Genomic DNA, 21,224 nt, shown 5'->3' on the forward strand with positions numbered 1-21,224 from the left:
ATAATTGTCCAATATAAAAAACCTCAATGTGATAAGCAAAGCTGTAGCACAAAAAGAAAACAACTCCAAAAGAAACAGTTGTGCATGTAAATTTGATATTTGCTAATATGCAAACAACCCCTGAAAAAGGAAAAATTAACCAAAACGCAGTGTTGAAGACTCTGTTATCATTTCAAATATAATTAAATTACCATACACACATCACACTTCCACAGGGCTTTGATTTTTTTTCCTAAATTAAAAAAAAGGTCAGATCTGACAGCAGCAAATGACAGAACACCCAGCAGCTTGAATGGCCACAGGAAACAGCCCAGATAAAGGGAAGCCCTCCGCAGAGTCAAAATACAAGACTAATGCACAATGTACTGCAAGGGTGAAGTACTTGAGGGAAAGACGTCACAGTTCTCTCTGTGGTTCATGCAGACACTGAAGTGCAAACTCCACTTGGCAGCGTGGCTGAGTTCTGAGGATTTCTAAGGACTGTTCTTTACAATGTGTCATTAAAAAAGTGAGAAAAGCAGTAGAGCTTTTTATATGTATTCTACATATAAACAAAAAAAAGAAAAACATACTGGAGAGCACTGTGCTTGATACAGATACCTCTTGAAAAGTGAATCTATTTTAAAACAGTATTATCTATCTCCATAGCACGTTCAATGCATCTGTGTATAAAAACTAACCCAAACACAAATTCTATTAGACTTACGAAATGTCAATAAGTTGGGCCAAAACACAGCCTCCTGACACAAACTTCTATTGATTTTGAGCTGCAAGCAAAAAAAGGGCAAGCAGAAGTTAGCTTAAATGCATATATTTACAATATGTTTCTTATTACCAGTTATCACTTCAGTTGCACAAGTCTATCGGATGTGACTGATAATTTACTGTAAAAAAGGAAAGGGTAGGACTAGAGAAAAGTTTCACTGAGGTAGAAAAAGATTTGTTACAACAACTTTGTTCCTGTTTTAAAGTTTGGAGTTCAGGACCTTGGCTTCTATTCAGCAAAGCACTTAAGAATTTGTTTAATTCCAGTGGTTTCTGTAAGACTTAAATATGTTTTTAGATGTTTTACTGAATAGGAGTACAATTATTCACAAAAGCAATACAGCATATTACTCAAGGGAATGATTGTGTCTTGTGGGTCTCCTGGGTAAAGCACATGCACACAGAGGGGAAAAAAAAATCAATTTCAATAGACACTAAAAATAGATGGCTTTTCTGAGAGATGCGAACCTTTTCCTCACATTCAAGGCTTCTGTTTGAGTTTATCGATGTTAACAAGGCTATTAATATAGAGTAGTATTTTATTGCTGTATTCTGTTCTTAAATGTATATTTCAAAGTAAACCTTTCCCGTAACATCCTCCAGTCTACATTTTACAGTCCAGTTGCTAGGCTTCTCCATTGATAAAATATGAGGATTTCCTTGGCTTTGCAGACAGAAAAGAAGTAAGTACAATGAATTAACACTAACAGTTTAAAAAAACCAAAGCACCAGCTGTGCTGCAAGTGAACCACCACGTTTTCATTTCCTTGGCAATTTCTCAAAAGTCTTGACACCTCATTACAAAATTCAGCAAAGTAGGTCTTCCCCTTAAAACTATGTCAGCAAAAATGGGGAAAATAACCAGAAATGCAGGTTCAGTTGGAACACAACAATAGTTACTCTCCTACTGTATATCCAGCTCCTAGTTTGTAAAATAAAAGAGGAGAAAGTAAATTAAGATTTTATAGTCTAAATAAACTAGGTCCTTGTGAAACTATTCACAGCAGATAGTCACAGGACTATAAGCTTATCTACAATGGCAGATACGAACAGCCACAGAATATTTGCCTAGATTTTCTTAGTGCGGGCATAAGCCTGAAATAATGAAAAAAAGAAGAATTCAGAGATACTTCATACTAGTCCTGAGTGTTTCTGCTGACCGTTAGGGGTTTTTTTAAAATGCATATTCCTAGTTTACATGTAATTGGGGCGTTTCACAGAGCTAGAGAGTGAAGCAACAAATACCAAACTCCATACATGTTCTCTGGTATCTGACTGTGAAGAGAAAAACATGAGCGAAGTTTAGTCCACGGCAAAAAGTTAAGTTCTACAGAAATCTTTTTTGTGTAGCACATTTATTTAAGGCCCATTATGGATTGTTTTTACATAATTCCACTCACCCAGTTTACAAAAGAAACATGATTCTTTTTTAGGAACCCCTTAAACATCACTATTATTTCCAAAAATTGATTCAAAGCTTTTATAAGCATAGGTAAGCGTGCATCAAATATGAAAATAATAACCCAAGCTGCACTGGGAGCTCCCGAAAGTGCAAACCTCATATAGTAATTATCAAAAAAAAGGCAAACGTTTTATGGTAAGATGTGATAAACCCTTACGCAACCCTAAGGCGCCGAAGCCCCTGGGCGGCAACCTGCCCTGGTCGGCAATTCCCCCCGCCATGGCCGGGCGAAGCCCCTCTCTCCTCTGCCAGCCGCCCTGCCGACACGGCCCCGGCCAGGGGCTTCTCCCATTGTTTCCGAGGACCGGCCGCCCCCCCCGTGGGGGCCGCCCCGCGCACCCCGCCGCCGGGAGCTGCACCCCACCACATCCCGGCCCGGCAGCAGCGGGGGGGCTCCGGCTGCCGTGCCCCGCGGCCGGCCGCTGCCTCCCGGTCCCCCCGCTCGGACACGCCGTGACTGTGCAGGATTCTCGGCTTCGGGGCAATTGTCACTCGGGCGCGAGCGGCGCCAACCGACCAGCGGCTCCGCGGCGGCTGCTCGTTGAGGCGGCGCTGGGGGGCGGCCGGCGGCGCCCTCACAACTCCGCTGCGAGGCGGGGGGCGGCCCGGGGGGGGGGCAGCGGCGGGAAGGCCGGCGGGGGCCGCCCTCCGGCGGCGGCGGGCCCGGTTGCCCGGGTTACGGCGAGGCATGCCCCGGCCCCGCGGGGCCGCCGGCCGGGGAGGCGGGGAGAACTCTGGCGCCGCCGCACACCCCGGCGGCCCAGCGGACACGCCCCCCCCCCGCTCGGCGCACACGACCCCCGGCACGGCCGCGCGGGGCTCGGCGCGACGCGGGGGCCTCCCGCACCCCCCGCCCTGGCTGCCCCCCTCCCGCTGCCGGCCGGCAGCACCTGCCGGCTCCCGGCCCCTCTCCCGCCGCCCCGCACACCTACCAGACGGAGCCGTAGGCGCCGGAGCCGACGGGGGTGAGGTTCTGGTAGCGCTGGGGCACCTCCCACACCGTCTTGTTCAGCTCCTGCCGGTAGAAGCCGCCGCGCTCGGACATTTTCCCGGAGCCGCCGCCGGCAGCCGCAGCAGCAGCGGCAGCCGCCCCTCAGCCGGGGCGGGGAGCGAGGCGGGCACGGCCGGCGCCGGCGGGGAGGAGGGACCGGGAGGGGAAGGGGAGGGGAAGGCGGGAGGCCGAGGGGGTGGGGGCAGCGTCCGGGGCCGGGGGGAGCCCGGGCGGGGGCGAGGGGCGCCCGGCGCACAGGCCCAGGAACCCCGGGGCGGCCCCCGGTGTCCTCCCGAGGGGGTGTGCGGGGTGTGGCGCAGCGGCGGTCCCGCCCCGCCCCGGAGCGGCGGCTGCCGGCCCATCGGCCGGCCCTGCCGGAACGTGCGGGACCGAGCCCGCGCCGCGCCCGGCTGCTCCCGGCGCGGGCGGGCGGGCCCGCTCGCCGAGCCCTTCGCCTAGCGCCCTTCAGGCCTTTGACAGCCTTGCTGACACCTTTCTTGTTTTGCCACGGCCACCTGAAGCTCCCCTCGGCCCGCCAGACCCCCCTTGCCCGGGCTGCAGCGACAGGGGCGGTGACCCGGCACCGGGCGCTGAGTCGGGGCATCGCCCGGGGACCCGCCGGGCCAGGCGCGGCCGTCGGTCAGTGACGGGGCTCCGGACAGATGTCGGGTTCCCTGGGAGTCCCCAGATAGCTAGAATTTCCCCTTAAAGCACTGACTCCCGCACACAGTCATCTGAACACCTCCGCTTTCATCAAGGAAGACTCAAGCCCCCAAGGTAACAGAGGAGAAATGTTGAAAACTTCCAATCTCCAAAACTCATGCACCAATTAAAGTAAAATGTTCTCTGGTTTGTTTACTGCTTTGTTTCTTTTCTCCAAAATGTGCTTCATACAATATCCCAATGACTTGTGGAATTGTTGCAGCACCACTGCAGTGTTACCAGTATATTTTCCTATGTATTATTTCCTTCCCTAACTTCTTATGCTTCCTTGAGCACCTCTAAATAACTTGAACATAGCCTGCTACATAATGGAGCTTGCTCCGCACCTGCCTTTAAATCAGTGTGGAATGTAAATCCTCTCTTTTCAGAACCCTTACATAAGTCCACTGTGTTCCTATACCATGAATTGCAGTTCACTGACAAATGGATGCTCAGCTCACGATCGGACGTCATCATGAGTGTACAGAACATGTATGCTTGAACAGTTGTGAGCACGATGAGCCAGAAGGCAAGTTTTATGGATGCTCCAAAAACTGGATGGTTCAAATTCCAGCTCTGATACCCCAGCCCATGTTGCATGACAGGACTTCCATACTAGGACTACCAGAGTGAACAGTGTCAGCAATTTGGCATTTGCTCAGTGCATTTCAAATTAAAGAATACATGAATGATGCTCCTACAGCCATTTATCTGCAGCCACCCATGCAAGGTGTGCTAAGTACTCCTAAAGCTGTAGCCTAGTTTTCACTTCTATCCTGCTGTAGTGCAACAGACATATCCAGTCCTCTCCAGACTGCTCCCTGCTCCCAGTTGAATTTCTGTGGTGGGGGCATAGTACTTGGAGATAGCAGTAAGTGTGAAAAATCCAACAATACTTTCATCTATTTTTCTCAGTACCACCATTTTGAGTTTGAGTATAAAATCAGAGTAACAGTGCAGTCACTCTACACCAAGCCAGGAAGAAGTATTTCCGCCCCTGTTGTCCATCCCCCCCCCTAAAGTAAGCAAGCCCAAATGTTTTCCAATGCCAAAATGAAACAATCCTACTTGCTGACTTTTATTCTACTTGGACTCTGCAGGTGTTTTGGCCTCTGGTCCTCACCCACTCACCCAGTATTAGATTATTTCCTGCTAACTGCAGCCATGATTTTTGGAAGTTGGGTCTATTCATATCTGCCCAAGCTTCTAATTGTGCAATTTCCACAGGAGTTAATTTTCTGTCCTGTTGGTATTTACAGTTGCTCTCAATTTCCTGTCTTTTGTGAGCTTCTGTGAGCTTGCAACCATAAGTCTCAGATTGTGCTTAATTACCTTGTTTTATTGGATACTACATATATGATGTTCTACTCCACGTAATGAGGGAGATATTAGAAAACACAGAGATTGGAGGACAGCATGTTTGAGTTGTCTCAGAGCTAGGTAGGTTACAGGTCTCCAGAAGCCTCCAGTAAAGCAAGCCCTGGCAGCTGCTCCTCCCATGGCAGAAGCAGCTCATCCATCTTTGCCAGTTCTGCAGAGGCACATGAGGAAGAGGCAGCTCCCTTGTCAGTCGCATTCTTGTCTTTTAGTTCGTGTTTTACGGGCCCGCCAGGTCTGTGCGTACAAGGGAGAGGGGAGGGAGTACACTCTGAAGAGGTGTGAAGGCATAAGGAAGAGAGAAGGTCATGGCTTCCTCTGTACACATGTTGCCTTCTTAGGAACTTTCATTTCCTATATGTGAAATACTGCTACATTAAACTGTGCCAGAGGCTGTGTTGGGGCTGCCCATGGACAGGGGGAGGCCATAAAACTGATGTGGACACTGCACACCCCCTCCCCTCCTGCCCTGATGGCTGCTTAACTCTGTGACAGTTCCTTGCCACACCAAGTGCTGATGGCTGGAGGATGATGGGACTCATGGCATTTCATATATGACATGATGGCATGGGAGGGCGGCCCACGGGCTGCAGTAGGGTAGTCTGAGACGCCAGGCAGTGTGTGAGGTAGGATCCAGCTGTGTGAGCCTCACGCCTGGTGAGCAGGATGTCAGGCATGGATGTGAGCCCAGGCTGCAGGCGTGAGGAGGCCGTGCCCGGGGGAGGGAGTGGATGCACTGTCCCTCTGACGCACAGCAGTTCCAGCAGGTGCCGAAGGAAGAAAACTTGGTGGAGTAGCAGGGCACTGCTATGCTCTTGTGGGTGTTCTTGCACTGCATAGTCAAATTCTGTGTTATTCTCACTAGAACAATCCCCAATGAAAACAAAGGAATTTATTATTTACTAATAATTGTAAGTTACTAATAATTAGTGAGTTACCAATTTCCAGTAATTCCTCATTTCTCTTTTACTTCTTTTTTTTTTTTTTTTTTTTTTTTTTTTTTTTTTTGATACATTGCTGACAGCTTGCATGTCTTTGCTAACCTCCTTCTGGCTCCTTTTGATTCTCATTTATCCTCTCTCTCTAGCTCTATTTTGATTTTCAGTTTAAGAATCACAAATTTAATACATAACACGGTTTAAAGATTACAACTTTCATACTAATAACAAACATGGAAACTTGAAGAAAGAAAATGACACCTTAGTGTTTTCTTAGAAAATGTATCACTTCCTGGTTGGAAACATAATCATATTATAGGAAACCCAGCATTGATTTAAAACAGGCTTTGGAAAATGTAGAATACACTGTCAGCAGATCAGAGTTCAGACTGTTCTCACTATAACTGCTGTAAATGTAGAGTAGCTCTAACTAAAGAATTACCAAGTATCAGTGAGGTTTTAGGATGAACCACCTTGATTCTGTCACAAGATCTGTTACAGACTTAATTTTGAACTTGGAGATGCCCATTAATCGATTTCACCATGTCCACCTGAAATTAATAACAGCAAAATAAACCTGAGAATGCCATTAAGATGCTTCCTGTGCTGCTTTTTTTCGAAAATGTTGTAAGGAATAATTAATGTCTTCCTAAAAGAAAAAAATTATATTGGAATGTTATATACAGTACTATTAACAATAAAATATTGTAGTAATTAGCTATAGTGCTGGTTTTATTTGCATGTTCTTGCTAATTTATGAAACCACATCTACGAATATGTAATTATAACATAGGAAAGCTGTCACTGTTTATAACAACTGAAAACACAAAGTACAGGCAGCAGGAAAGGCTTAATGAAGCTTTCTGTAAACAGCGAGTCAATCATTAGCTAGTGTTAATACATGTGTTTCCATGAGATTGCTCTGAGAGAGACTGTTACTTTGTTACTGAATTACAAGACACTTGTTGCATATGCCTGCAAGGTAGTATCACTCTTACTAACACTCTTTGCTGCCAAGTACCGATCTGGATATATAGCACCCAAGGTGATTCAGATGACCTGCTCCAGTCTGAGACTGTTACGTCCTGTTATAGCTTAGATATTTGCACTGGAGAAACTTTTTTGACGTTGTGAGGGTCACAATGACATGAAGGGTCTTGCTTTGGAGAAAACTGTTAAAATTTAGCTACTCATTTTGAACCTCGAGTTTGATCATAAAAAATCCAAGGTATTTTGTATCTATGATTAGGTATGAAACCCACTGATGAATCCTGCTATTGACTGAGGACTTTTAAAATCTGGCTTATATCATAACAATTACACGACAAGAATAGGTTTTTATCCTTTCTGAGAAGACAGATTCTAATATGGTTTGAGTTCAGAGCTGGGGCTTTGTTTCCTTCTCTCCCCCATTCTTTCTATGTGGAATTGGGATGGTCACTAGATACCTCTGGGCCACCTTTCTACAGTTATGAACTGAGGCTAGCATTTTTTCCCTATTTTAAGGATAAACATATAAGATAGATACTACCTCAGATAGTAATAGCACTTGTACTAGCTGTGATTATTGTTTGCAGACACTGATAACAAAATTTTCCAAATATTCCTTTTATACTGATGTGGATGCAGGGTGGGAAATATTTTCTAATATCCTGTTAAATGAATGTAATTCTGAAAAAAAATCAGTCTCCTTTACCTGAAGTTATAGTGAAGTGTCTCTTGGCCTCCTGTAGTCTACCAGTACAGGGTGTCAGTGTTTTCTTCATCCAGGAACAACATATGGGTATTATTCTAAGCTCATGTTGATATTAGATTTTCAATGCGATTGGCACTGCAAACATGCTAGCAATTGGCGTCAGAAGTCTCCAAAGTAAATTTAATAAAATACAATATCCTGATCAGTCATGTCAACAGGGGCTTCTCAGTGTATGTACATGCAGAACAAGGCCATCATCAGAAAAATAAATACAGATTTAACTTTAAAATAATTCCTAATTAAGTAAACAAAGGTCTAGCTATAATGAGGGAAGGCTGAGATGGGCTATTAATATATAGTGCTACATTTTCCTTTGTATTTCTCTTGCAATCCATGTAATTATGTTGCCTGGTGTCTCACAACAACTCCATGATGCTTTATTCTTATGCATAATACAGCATCATTCAAACACTGCCTAATATTGACATGTATAATCAGTAGCTGCGGAGAGTGCAGCACTGCTCCCATTCAAGGCAAAGGCAAATTTCATTATGTGAATGGGAGCAAGAACACATTGTTCCAAATGCATTAATTGGGGTTTATGTCCTGAATAAACAGTTGTAAATTTCTCCTGGTTGACTCTGAAGACACTTCAAAGATAAAAGCAGATGTGGATGTAAGAGCTGACGTACACCAAGCTCTATGCCTTTCTGATGTATAGAAGAAATCACACTCAAGGAAGGCTGTTTAATTGACTATTGTGTTGTCTCTTTTGGCTCCACAGAAAACACCATGGGATCTTTAAAATGACTGTGCATTCCTAATCATGAATTCCTCTAAGCACAATCCAAAAATGTTTATGTATTGCTGCAATTACATTAACAAGTTGTCATTTTGGCTAAAATTGTGTTTATTCTACAGACTAAGTCGATATGAAGAGAACGTGTTACTGACAGGGCTTCTAAATAGCCATGGTTGTAGATGGGTACAAACTTGCACCTACACCTGTAGGGTTGCTCTGCCTGATTCCTGTGAGCTTCAAAACATGGTAAGCACTAATAGAGTGCTTTAAAAATATGCAAATATTTGCAGTTAAGGGAGAACAATATGTGAGTCCTGATTCAGCTTTAACTCTTTATGAACACCTAGAGGAAACAGTTACCAATGCTAAAACTTGTAGAAGCAGAACACAAATCTCTAGTAAATTATCAGTCTGGCTTAGTATGGGATGCATGTATTCACATGCCTTCATTTGCCATCTGCTACTCATCTACAGAATTTTGTACTTCAATCTGGTGCTTTCATTTCCCATAAAGCAGTTACACTCAACCTTATCATATTGAAAATACTGCCTCCTTCTCTATTGCTGTGTTTTTCAGTCATTATTCAATACATTGTGAGGATGCAACTCAGGCTATTTGAGAAAAATGGTACAAATTTGGTGGTTCTATTGTATACGAACCTCTCCAACCTACCTGCAGGGTTTTTCCCACCAGCATGGCTCCAGTGCACAGTGGGTTATTCCACAAGGTGAAAAGTGGAATTTCTACTTTAATAACAATTTCTTCCTCACTGATGTTATAATGTCACTTGCTTGGTTTTGACTTAATATCCTGTCTTTGGACTTCGCTAAACAGACTTTTGGTTCCTCAAAGTAAGTGTGTCAGCAGGGCTCCAAGTAATGCTTGTAATGTGACAAATTATACTGCAGATGTTGAACAGTGTGGACAATAACGGACCTGATGGAGGCATGCCCTCTACTGAGGCTTCACAGGGGCTTGATAAACCCAGTGAAATTGTTACATGGCTTGGCACACTGTTCATTTATTGGGCATTTGGACCCACAACATACTTTCCTTGCTAAATATCTGGATCAAACTTTCTGCTATTATTATTATGGCAGGATGGTAAGACAATAATATGATGTGTTTCAAATCATTCCAAACAGCCATTTGGATAAAAACTGTGATCTGTGTGATCGACATTCTGTTCAAGAGCTGCCATCCATAAAGGGGGACAATTTTTCATGGTTTCATCATAATTCAGGATGTGTTTGATACACACTGGATCTTTCAGGCTATTTAGACTATCAGGCTATTTAGGATTTTTCAGGCTATATATGTCTATTAATATTTCAGAAATAAATATCAGGTGGCACCTCAGTTTACCTGTTTTATATTATTGTACCTGACTGTACACAGTAAAATTGATTAATACAAGCAATGGCTGAGATAAGGCTCTTTTCAGAAACGATTAATTGAGGGCCCTGAACCTAAGGATTTAAGCCCTTTAATGTCCCTCTTATAAACTGGAACTTAACAAGGGGAATACCAAATCACTCTAAGATCAGAGGCCCTGGAAAGGAATGAGGTTATCAGTCATTGCAAGAAATAAGTGAGACAGATCCTGAATGCATCAAGTATATGGCCACACAAAAAAGGTGAAGGGAATTGGGTTGGAAAGAACTGTCAAGGGAAGGCTGCCACATCGATAAGGAATATAAGACTGGAGGCGACTTCCCAGATAGGTCATTGTGCCACATTCACCATCACAAACTTATTATGTGCCAGTTTAAAAGTAATTCAGTTTCGTTGCCTTACCATAAAATTTATACTGGTTTGTAAACTACCAATATATATTTGTGATTGTGCCAGTGCTGCTTTGTGGCCTTTCCTTGGTGTTTCCATTTCAGCTGGTGTATTTCTAGACATCAAGCATGTCTGTGGCAGCATTCAGATTAAATACGCTGAGCTCTTTATGTCTCCTGTGTTAACACAGGCTCACCCTTCCCTGTGTGATTCTGAGGAGAAGGGCGAGCAAAAACTGTAACAGCTTCTCCTATGGAGTTGATTATTTTATGAAAAATACTGTGTGACGGTTCTCTGTGGCCATCGGGGAGTTATGAAGTAGTCCTTTTTTGTACCATAGTCTATTGTTTAAGACAGAATTAATTATTCCCAATTTCCTTGAGGTTTTACTCAGCCTGTAGCAAAACACACAGACTGTCATTTTTGCTGCTTGCTTACCGTTATCTCCTGCTTCTAATGGTAAAATAACAAATAGGCTGCATTTTCCCATTGACTGAGACTCTTGGACGTCAATGGCATAGCAGTGGGCTTTCCAAAGTAATGGTCATGCCCATTGTCTTCTTTGTGTGAACATTCAAATGACAGGACAGTGAACTGTGGCAAAACCTTTTACATCCCCAGAGTACATATGTGGGCTTCTCTCTCAATGTGAGCATAATTAAGCTTGGCAGAGGTAAGAGACCTACAAGCAAAGGCAAGAGGCATTTCAATACAATTCTTCAATGCATGCAAAGTTTCTATTTCTGTCATGCTAAGGGGAACTAATGCAAGATGTCTTTACTGGCAAAGGCGGCACATTGTTCTAAACACCAGTCTGTTTTACAGCGTAATACCTTGGTAAGCTAATGTTTCTTAACACCACTTCTTAGCATCTTCAGTCTCCACTTTATGCGGAATTAGACTGAGCATACCTTAAGAAAATTCTTATCAACAGCTAACAAGGCAAATATGTTCTTAATTGCAGATAAATTGCAGATTTTTATGCCATGCTACTGGTATTCTTGAAATCATTACAGAGATGGGTGTGAACCCATCTTTTATTATTGCCACAGTAACACACTCCATCTTACCCCAGTTAGCCTTCTTTATACATCTAGTGGTTTGCCTCTCTTTTGGAGTAGTGTGAAACAGTGGATGAGCATTTAAGAAGCCTCTTCTTCAAGTATAATTTTTGGTTTCATCTGTTCCATTTCCTCCTGAAAGACATCAGCCAACTGCCTTGTCCAGCAGTTTCAACACTTTTTGCTTTGGGATAGAGCCCAATATTTTCTTTAAAACCTTGGATTGATTGTAAGCATAGCCACTGAAATGAATTATCTCTGCCAGTCATTATCCGTTCATTTCATAATATAGAGGTTTAGCATATATTGTATCAGTTTTAGATAATTTTCCTCTGGAAAGCTCCCCAGAAGGCTTTTCCCAGTAGGGGTTTTAGAAGCACCAGGTATTATGTAACTTTTCTTGTTTTACTGGTTTTCACAACTTTTCCTGTTTTGAAATACAGAAGCAGCAAACCTTGAATCAGGCTTCATTTAAAAGTGTTTTTTCTTATGTATTGTAGTATTCAAGTTCTTTACTGTCTCCTGAATTTAATGGATGCCCTTGCAGAGTGTCCATTTACTCCTGCCCGATCTGTATCTTGTTTTCCTGAGTGATGCTGTTGCACCTATCTAGCAGCTTTACCAGGTCTCTCTCCCCTGACTCAGCAATTATTAATGTATTTTTGAGGCCCAAATCAATGTCTGAGGTTGCCTCAGTTTGTGTATCCTACACTAACACGTATTTTGAAGCAACAGTTGGCAGCAATTCAAGGGCCCTTTGCTAGACTGTTTTTTCCTCCAATCTAGGCAACAAGCATGTTACCAGGAGCTCAGTGGAGTTGTGATGTTTTGCCTTTATACAAATAGAGGCTGCTGGGGTTTGAGCCCAGTGAGTTCCAAGTACCTGTGAATGTCATTGATATCTCTCCCGAGATACGTCATGGTGCTCAGAGCCTGGTTCTGTACCAGTTTTGCTGTGTGCCACTCAAAAGAGGCCATGTTACTCCTCCTGCAGTTTCCTGCCCCTTGGTTTGGTGTGATGAATTGCTAAACTCATAATGTTCCACCAAACTCTTAATCCAGCTGCATACTGGGAAAATATGGTACTATTTGACTCTTCTGTGGCAGCAGAAGAGCTTTGCAATCACGACTGGCTTTGTGGACAGGTGATCCTGCAAAGTCATTCAATCTCAGCAGTATTTTGTGTGCTGACTTACGAAATTGCTAGCTATAGAGTAGCTCCTTTATTCTCAGAAAATCAATAAATTATGTCATTAGCTATTAGAAACTCCCACACTCCCATGCAGGTGGAGCGGTAGATATTTCTGCAAGCATCCAGCCTTTTGAAACTTTTTTATCTCCTAGAAAAGTGGTTTTCTCGTGCTGCAACAGCTGCAAGATGATGAGGTCTTTTTCATTTCATTCAGCTGGCTTCTCTGTTTTCCTCATTTCCAGTTTAGGATTTCATTCCAAATTGGCAGGACTCTTACTCCACAAATAACAACCATTTGTTAAGTTGGACACCATCAAGGCATTCATATTGCACAGTTTTGCATCAATTGTGATCGTTGTAACAATATTTGATGACAACGGGAACCTGGACTTGACCTGCAAGATTCCTTCCCAGTGCTGTGATATTCCTATTACAAAACACACAAGCAAAAGACCAAATGGCAAAGAGAAGGAAAAGCTAAATCAGAACATATAGATAAGAAACAGCACAGGAGGGAATTCTCTGGGAAGGCACAGTCCTCTACCTCAACCCCACTGTCCAGCAACTCATTGTACCTCAAACCCACACTGCACTACAAAACTTAATTACAACAGAGCTTGGATCTTCACAACTACATAAAGAGCTGTTAGACCAGAAAACATCTTCTTTGTTTAAAATTAAAGTAAGATGAGAAAGCTGGATTCTCCTTCAAGAGTACCCAATTTTCAGTTATTTCCTTCTATAATCATGCATGCATAGTTATCAGCAGTTCTGCTTTAACAGGGAGAAGAACTTTCCCTAAATATTCCTAGACATTCCATTCCTTGGTAGCTGGGTTGGCTAGCAGTAGCCTGCACTGCTGAACTGATCATGCATTCTCTGTTAGCTTACCTAGAACGAGATTTGACCTGCTGGATTCTGCATGCTCTCTTTCTTCCCTTATGTCTACTTTTCACCATTCTGCTGATAGATCCAGGCTACATGGCTGGAGGGATCTGCCTAGAAGGGAATTCCCCTGCTGTAGTGCAGGCTGTGGATAGTATGAATGTGAATAGCCTGGAAGGGTCATTGTTAAGAGGGCATGAGGAACAAAATTACTGAGCTTGGGCTCAATGACCTTCTCCTTTCCATTCACGAGTTCTGCAGTAAGTGTAAATCAACCTGAACTAATAATAGCTATGCAAAATTTGTTCAGCAAGCAAACAAAACGAACAACAATAACAGAGCTTAACCAAGGTTTGCATTTGCTTTCTGAGGTACACACTGATCAAAGTTTAGCTTAGACATAAATATCAGTTTCATAAGATCTTTTGGATAAGGTGATGGCCCTCAGCATAAGGAATATGACAGGTGATGCTTTGAGAGGAAATGGCAACAGATGAGGATGCTTGGACTGTAGATGTTGTAGCTTTCCCTCTTCATTTAATGAAATAACTGTAATCATAGAGAGGAAAGCAGACAAATGTTTCATACATATGGCAAGCTTCAGCAGTCAATCAAACAATTCCCCCAACACAATGAACACAATCTTTCCAGCTCTAGGCCTTTGCCACAAAGCTAACAGCTCTACTGTTCCGGAAAGCAATCACATGCTCCATGCTTCTCCCTGCAGGTGCAGCTTTCCTGGTCAATCCAACCATAAACATTGTATTTTTGCACTCCCTTGTACAGCAGTAAGTTGCAATCCTGCAATCAGGAAATGCTGTGTTCAGAAGTCATTATGGTGAATTCTCTGAGGTAATGCAAAGGCACACAGGGAACAGCTTTCCGTGATTTTAAAGCCTTTACACAGGGGCTGCTAGAATCTCAGAAACAGTTAACTAGTGACTGAAGTCAAATGATAGGTTATTGCTTCCTCCTCCCTCCCCTCCTTTTTTCCTGTCAAAGCAGGAAAGGAAATTAAAGATAAATCTTTTTTTATGAAATAGATTTTTTTTATAAAGAGATCTTGGAAAAAAACAGAGCAAGCAAGAGCACTGCTGCTTCTCTTTTTGGCAGGTAACTCGGTTAAGTATGGGACAGGTGGCTTCAGGAAGTAAAATACTCCATACTGCTGCAAGTGCTTGGTGATCTGTTAAAATAGCAGCTGTCCCACTCCCAGCCATAAGGAGAAGGCAATTATTATAGCCTCAGTTATGACTATAGGTGAGTAGACAGGCTTCAGCACAACTTGAATCCTGTCTCTTTTGCTCTTGTTTACCAGAAGCCATGCACTGCCCCAGGCGTTTCACACAGCAAGCAGACACATCCACAGCCGGAAAGAGGAAGGGTGTTCGGTAACTTCTACAGTTGTCCAGACCTTAAGAAGTGTGGGTTCAGTTCTTGTGCTTGCACAGGTATACTATGGGATTTTAGTTTGACTGGTCCAGATAGTTAAAAAGACTTGCTTTTTTTCTAATGCCTAAAGCTTTTATCTGCTCATCCTCTGAAGAAGAATATATAGAGTTAGGTACCAAAGTTGCACAGGGATTAAGCATCTAGCAAGTGTCAGAGAAAAAGTCACTCCTTTCTTCTAACACCAGGAGAAACTGACACTTTTCTGTACAAGCCTTCAGTGTTTGGAGAACTCAACTAGGAGTGAGAAGTATGATCTAAATTCTTCCTTCAAACTTAAGGTCTTGAACCCTAGATTTCTGCCCCCTGACTAAGGCTGTCCCATTCCCCAGGTTCCAAGGTATGGGGAAGGAGGTAGGGAAGTACAAATGAATCAAGATGGGATGGGAAGGAGAAACTATTCCTCCTAGATAATGTGTAGCGTTTTGTACTGACACAGTTTAAAGACCTAACAATCTGGAGGGCAAGCAACCTGCCCCTTAGTTGTGTAGCAACAGCTGTATTCCAGCTGTTGCTTTAATCAAGTCATCAAGGACAACTTTTTAAATTTAAAATAATTTTATCTCTTTTTCTTAGTGAATATTCAGTTCTTGTTTGCAAAATGGAGCTGTTTCAAGCAAAGGAAGTAAGAGCACTGCTGCATCTGCATAACCCAAGTCCTTAAGGTCCTAGTGGATGGGGGAAGGACAGGGCAAAGAGAGGAAAGGAGAACTTTGATTCTGCATAAGCAGAGGGAAGCACAGAATCCAGCCACTCAATTCCTAAGTATCATAACCATGTGGACCATGTCTTCCAGAGAAGGAGCTAACGGGTATACTTCAGGAAAGGATATTTTTTAGATCCTACTCAGCTCAAGCATGAGAGGTATGAGTTGCTAGGCCTGCAAAGATCGAGGCAGTTCCATTTATTCACAGAAGTTGAACTGTAGGCAAGGGACCTTCACTATTAAAACCCTGATAACTATGGACTTCGGCAGGAGGAATGCAAGCCAGAGTTTTGAAGGTCACGGTACTAGACTTCTGCATCTAACTGCTGTCTATAATCTGAGGTGGACACAAAAGATGACCTTCTGGATCTGACCCTCCATATTACTTTTCCTCCTCTCCTCATACAACAATAACAGTTTTTACATTTTCCCAAGGCTTTTTATGAGGGCAAAATCCCTAAAAAATGCTAACTGTTCAACTTGCATATTAATGAGGGTCTATGTGAACATCTAAAATGTTGCATATCCACTGGAGGGAACGTGTGACTGGAGGATATGCAAGCACACAAATATTGGGTGACAGTAACAGTGAAGCATCAAAGAAGCATCTATGGATGCAGTGGATTACTAAGAACATAGAGATATTAACTATGGGGGTGGGAGCATAAGCACAGACCAAAACCCAGAAAACAGACCTAAAGAGACCTTATTTTCTTCCAGTGCAAGAGCAGACACCCCACTAATGTGAATGGGTGAGGATTATAAATGAACTCCACTGTTGTATCAGCTCATGCCTAGAGGCATTCTCCTCCACTCGACATTATGTAAAGGGGTACAACCTTCACCCTGTGCCATGTATGTCCTCCTGATGTTGAGTTACTCCCTGACTCCTGCACGGTGATGCAGCCTGGCTTCAGTTCCTCACAGTCTGGGAAGGTGCAAATTCTTTCTGTCATGGAAGGGAAGAATAGGGAGAAAAAAAGGCTTGTAGGGAGGGACCAAGCAATAAGAGTGTAAAACTAAATCAGATTTTATTGCCTTGGTATATCTGGTTGTGCCTGCTTTGATTGCCAGCATGTGCTGAGGACTGTGATCTTAAAGCATCGCAGCTGTTGTTACCTATCCATGATACAATCACACCTTCAGTTTGCTGTGTGAACCTCTCCTGAGGGGCATATCTGTGCTGCACACTCTGTATGGAGTAAAGGTGGATGAGGCAACATTGCAGAAAAGGTGGCACTAGTTACCAGCTGTGGAACTCTATGATATTGTGGCTTGTTCAGAAGCAGCCTAGGTATTCACAGGTGACACAGAGTTGTGCTGAGCAGACACATGAGTACAGGAATTGGTAATATTTTTCAAGTAAATATACTTGGCAAAAGACGCTAACAAAAATAACCAATTTTCTAGTCAGTCAGAACTGATGCCATTGACTCCCTGTGCCTTGATGATATTTAAAATATTGCTGACTGCTCTGTGTTGATACAAGTAATGCAAATCCATGCACTTTCTGACAGTGAAAAACACAGGAAAACAGAGGCTCCAGGGCCAAACAGTCCATTGTAGCAGGAAATGTTTTCAGAACAAAAAGTGACTGGGTCATGCATAAGCTTTGCGATAGCAGTTATCCTGGCAGCTGAATGGTCTGTTGGGGGAGGCAGGTCAGTTCATCTCCCTTGACCTAGAGTACTTCTTTCCTTTATTAATTGGCTGCTTTGACTTGCGGGCTTTGGTCCCTAGATTTTGTTTACTTTTTTTTTTTTTTTTCTTGGTAAGGAAAGAAAAATGTATGGCAGAAGAGGCCACAGGAATCTGTGGAAAGAAATGCCTCTCCATAGGCAATGTCTGACTTTCAGTAACCTTGGCATATGTCATATGAATGGGCTAGGAGATAAACCCCAATAGGTCACTGTTATTGCAACAATTCATCTAGCTTTACACTAACTTTCAATAAACAGGAAATTTTCAAGCAAGTAAAGATCTCGTGGGAGGTGGGGGTGCATCACGGCATGGAATTCAACTTCCATATCAGTTTCAGGGACTTTCCTTTCTGAAGCCTAAATCATTGAAATGAGAACATTCCTGAGTTAACAAGAACACGTCTCTCACTTTGAGCCACCCACCAAAAGTCTTTAAACAAAACATAACAAGTGATTCATGGTAATATGAACTCCCCTGACACATGCACAGCCAAGACTAATATTATGGTACAGTATGTTATGCTTGATTAAACAAAATGTTTTGGTACTCACATTTGACAAGCTTTTGCATAAAGCAATTGTGTCAAGCTACGCATCTGAGTCAGGAAAGTAATTTATTCCAAGGCTGAGTGTTCATGGGTTTTTTTCTCCTTTTACTTCCTTGTTTCTCTGTCAAGAAGCAGCTCATGCCATCATTGTAACACCTGAATGTACATAACATGTCCAAAGTGTCTTGCTGAACCTGCAAGGGGGACACCTCAGTGGAGAGGTGCAAGGATAGTGCTGTGGCTCAACGGAGAGCTTGTGAGTGACTGGACTGTTTTTGCAGTGTGCCTCAGGTGCCTGAGCATGGAGAGAGAGCACTGAAATGGCTGAGAGACTGAACTGGATTAGACAGGTTCAGGTAAGCTCACTAGCCTGGCTTCAGTGCCTGTTCTGTGGGAAGCAGGTTCAGAGTTAGCAGGAGGAAGCAGAATAAGCATGGGTAAGGAGTGAGCCCTGAGCCAGGAGTGACAGTCCTGGTACTGCTGGAGGAGATGGCTGAGTGTAGGGACGCTGTAACAAAGATCTGTCTCGGACAGGGAGAACACCACTGGTCTTTTTCACACAAGCCTCATCTAGAGCAAGGTTGATAAACAGTGAAGCAGACCAGATGATCAACTCCCCTCACTCATCCAGACAAAATATAGTAGGCAGTGGCCATTTGAAGGGATGGGGCAACTAGATACTGCAACTTTTAGATGCAGAACTGCCCAGAGAGATGGATTTTGTAGCAAGTCAGTGTGTATTGAGAGAACATCCCGTGTATGACTGGCTGAAGTAAGCATGATCCTATGAGCATGATCATCAGCTGAGAAACGAGCTGTCACAGGAATTCTACCATGAAACAACTGTTGATGAGTTCAGCTTCCCAGGAGGGGTGTGAAGCCTGATTAGCAAAAGTAAGGATCAAGACTTTCATTGGATTGTGTCACCAATGTTTTCATATGCTTTAAATTTTCTCAATTTTTTAAGATCTGCATCCTGAAGTACCTAAATCATTGATAAAATATTGTACAAGTTCAACCTGCTTATAAATCATCTTTAAACTATGTCACATGCTGTTGCATACATATCTTGATCAAACTGTGAGAAAGGCAGAGAGTGCAAGATCAAAGCAAGCAGGAAACTTCTAGCGTGGCTGGACTGGCAAAGACATCTGCTTATTGCCATGTTTGTATAATCACTCATGTGGCTGTCAGACAGCAACTGGTAATTGTGTCATTCTGCACACTGCAGTTCACCAGTGGTAGCTAGGGTGCTGTAGTTTCAAGAAAGAGCATGCACTGCGACTACAAGACAGCTAATTGCAAGTGAGAGTCAAGCCTCTGCTCTTTGTACTGCTCTTCATATGTATTTCTTAAAGTGATTCCTGCCATATCTTAGCCAAGATAAGTTTTATTTTAACTAACGTCTTCTGTAGCCCTAATTTACTACTTTGGGCTTTTATTACCAAGATGTTAAAAACTACCTTTCCTTTGCATCTTTAAAAAGCACCACATTATGATTTGTGTTTTAATGCTTCTGTCAATGTAAACTCCTGATGCACTGAGATCTGTGTAGCATTTAAAAGACAGACACTTTATCAAAAAGTTTGCAGGCATGTTGAATTAGAGCAGTGTCTTGAAAAGAAGAAAACTTGTCTTGTTTGTGAGACAGCAAAGGCAAGGATAAAATAGTTAAACTTCCCACAGAGTTGTTTTTATTGCTGGAAATATACTTGCTGTCCTTGAATAACAATTTGGGACTTCAAGCAGTGCATAAAAATTAAGTATTTAAGAGCAATTTTGCTTTTTGAAACATTCACTCAGCATGAGCAACCTATGAAGTCTGCATAGGCAATAGGAGCAGTTATTCAGACACAGAGTAAAAGATCTCAGAAGAAAGATAATTCCCTTGCAGCACTTACCTTGAGGCATTTTTTACTTCAACCTGGCAGGTCTTTGTGTAGCCAGAATTCATGCTGAGGTCTCACACCTTCTGAGCTGCACTGTGTCATTATCAAAGTTCATCACAACTATGCTGCACCTTGGCCACGGCTTTCTGAGAAGAGTGCATGGTGCAAGCACTGTGAAAAGGGTAATCCATGCCCACGGAGAAACTCTGGAGGACAGGTGACGAGCATCCTTCCAGCAGCTTGTCTTGTTTTTCCTTTCTCCTTCTGCTCCACAGTAAAGATTCATCATCAGTTACAAGTCTCTATTTCTGGAGGCCAGTGAGAGGCTGGACCTAGGATTCAGCCTATTGCCCAGTGCTGAATTGGTATCTGCGCAAGTTAAACATTGCTTTCACTTCTGCTAGGGGTGAAAGGGACATGTAGCACATACAACAGAATCAAAAAAAGGAAAAAGTCTCCATTACTGTGCTTCTTCCCTTCCCTAAAAGTCGAGCTAATTTGGATCAATGAAACAAAAGCAGTGTTCCTACAGAAACTGCCTGAATTTGATGAGTAGGAGAAATAAGTTAACAGTCATAGCTAGATATCACCACAGCCCCAGGCAAAGACAATTCACCGCTAATATTAGACTGTATTTGAACATTACATATACTTCTGTAACTCTTCTCTGCACCATTGCTTCTTCTGTTCATGTTCTCTGTTCTCCATGGGGTTGAAGCACTAGTACAGCAGCAGCTGTAGGGTATAAGGGTGAGATTTGTGGGGAGAGGAATTAGCCTATATTACATTTCTTGAGGAGATGAACCGGCCTGTGTTAGGTCTCTTGATATAATTGAAAAAAAGAGATATGCTTTCAGCTTCATAAGTTCTTCCTGACTTTCACAGAGTTGGACATTTGAAATCAAGGGTTAATGTTAAATTCCATCTTATCAGTTATGGACCCAAAAATTCCTCTTACTCAAGCAGTGCAAATTCACTTACCTTCAATACTATCAAAGGCCAGTGGTCAACAACTTGTGACACAGGAGCATATTTGAACAGCCCACAGTGCAGTTTGGACAGTGCTGGGAAATTCTGCAGTTTGAAAATTCATCCATGGAAGGCAAAAGTTTCTAGTTTCTTCTGAATTCAGTGGGATTCTTTGAATTTAGAGGGCACAGACAGTCCCTGCCCTTCAGAGGCAAGGTACCGCCAAGTGGTTGACTGGTATCATCTTGCCTCTCTGTGAGGCAGCATCCCTCAGCTCCCACTGAGCTTCTACCAGAGCTGCTCTTA

The 21,224-nt window shown here is 43.1% G+C and overlaps 1 protein-coding gene across 2 annotated transcripts in view; it reads right to left on the reverse strand.

Moving 5' to 3' along the window:
* Positions 1-20,215, reverse strand: part of MAPK11 (mitogen-activated protein kinase 11) — a 50,123-nt gene extending 29,908 nt beyond the window's left edge. The window contains exon 1 of one of the 2 annotated variants that reach the window (XM_074870092.1): positions 19,962-20,215. In XM_074870092.1, the coding sequence (XP_074726193.1) occupies positions 19,962-20,014 (53 nt within the window). In that variant the 5' untranslated portion in view covers positions 20,015-20,215. Of the gene's footprint in view, positions 1-3,159; positions 4,026-19,961 lie in introns of those variants that run through there. The other variant, XM_074870091.1, reaches the window with a different exon arrangement.
* Between the last annotated feature and the right edge of the window lie 1,009 nt (positions 20,216-21,224).

Source organism: Strix uralensis, chromosome 5, assembly GCF_047716275.1.
Source record: "Strix uralensis isolate ZFMK-TIS-50842 chromosome 5, bStrUra1, whole genome shotgun sequence".
In the NCBI taxonomy this organism is placed as follows: Eukaryota; Metazoa; Chordata; class Aves; order Strigiformes; family Strigidae; genus Strix; species Strix uralensis.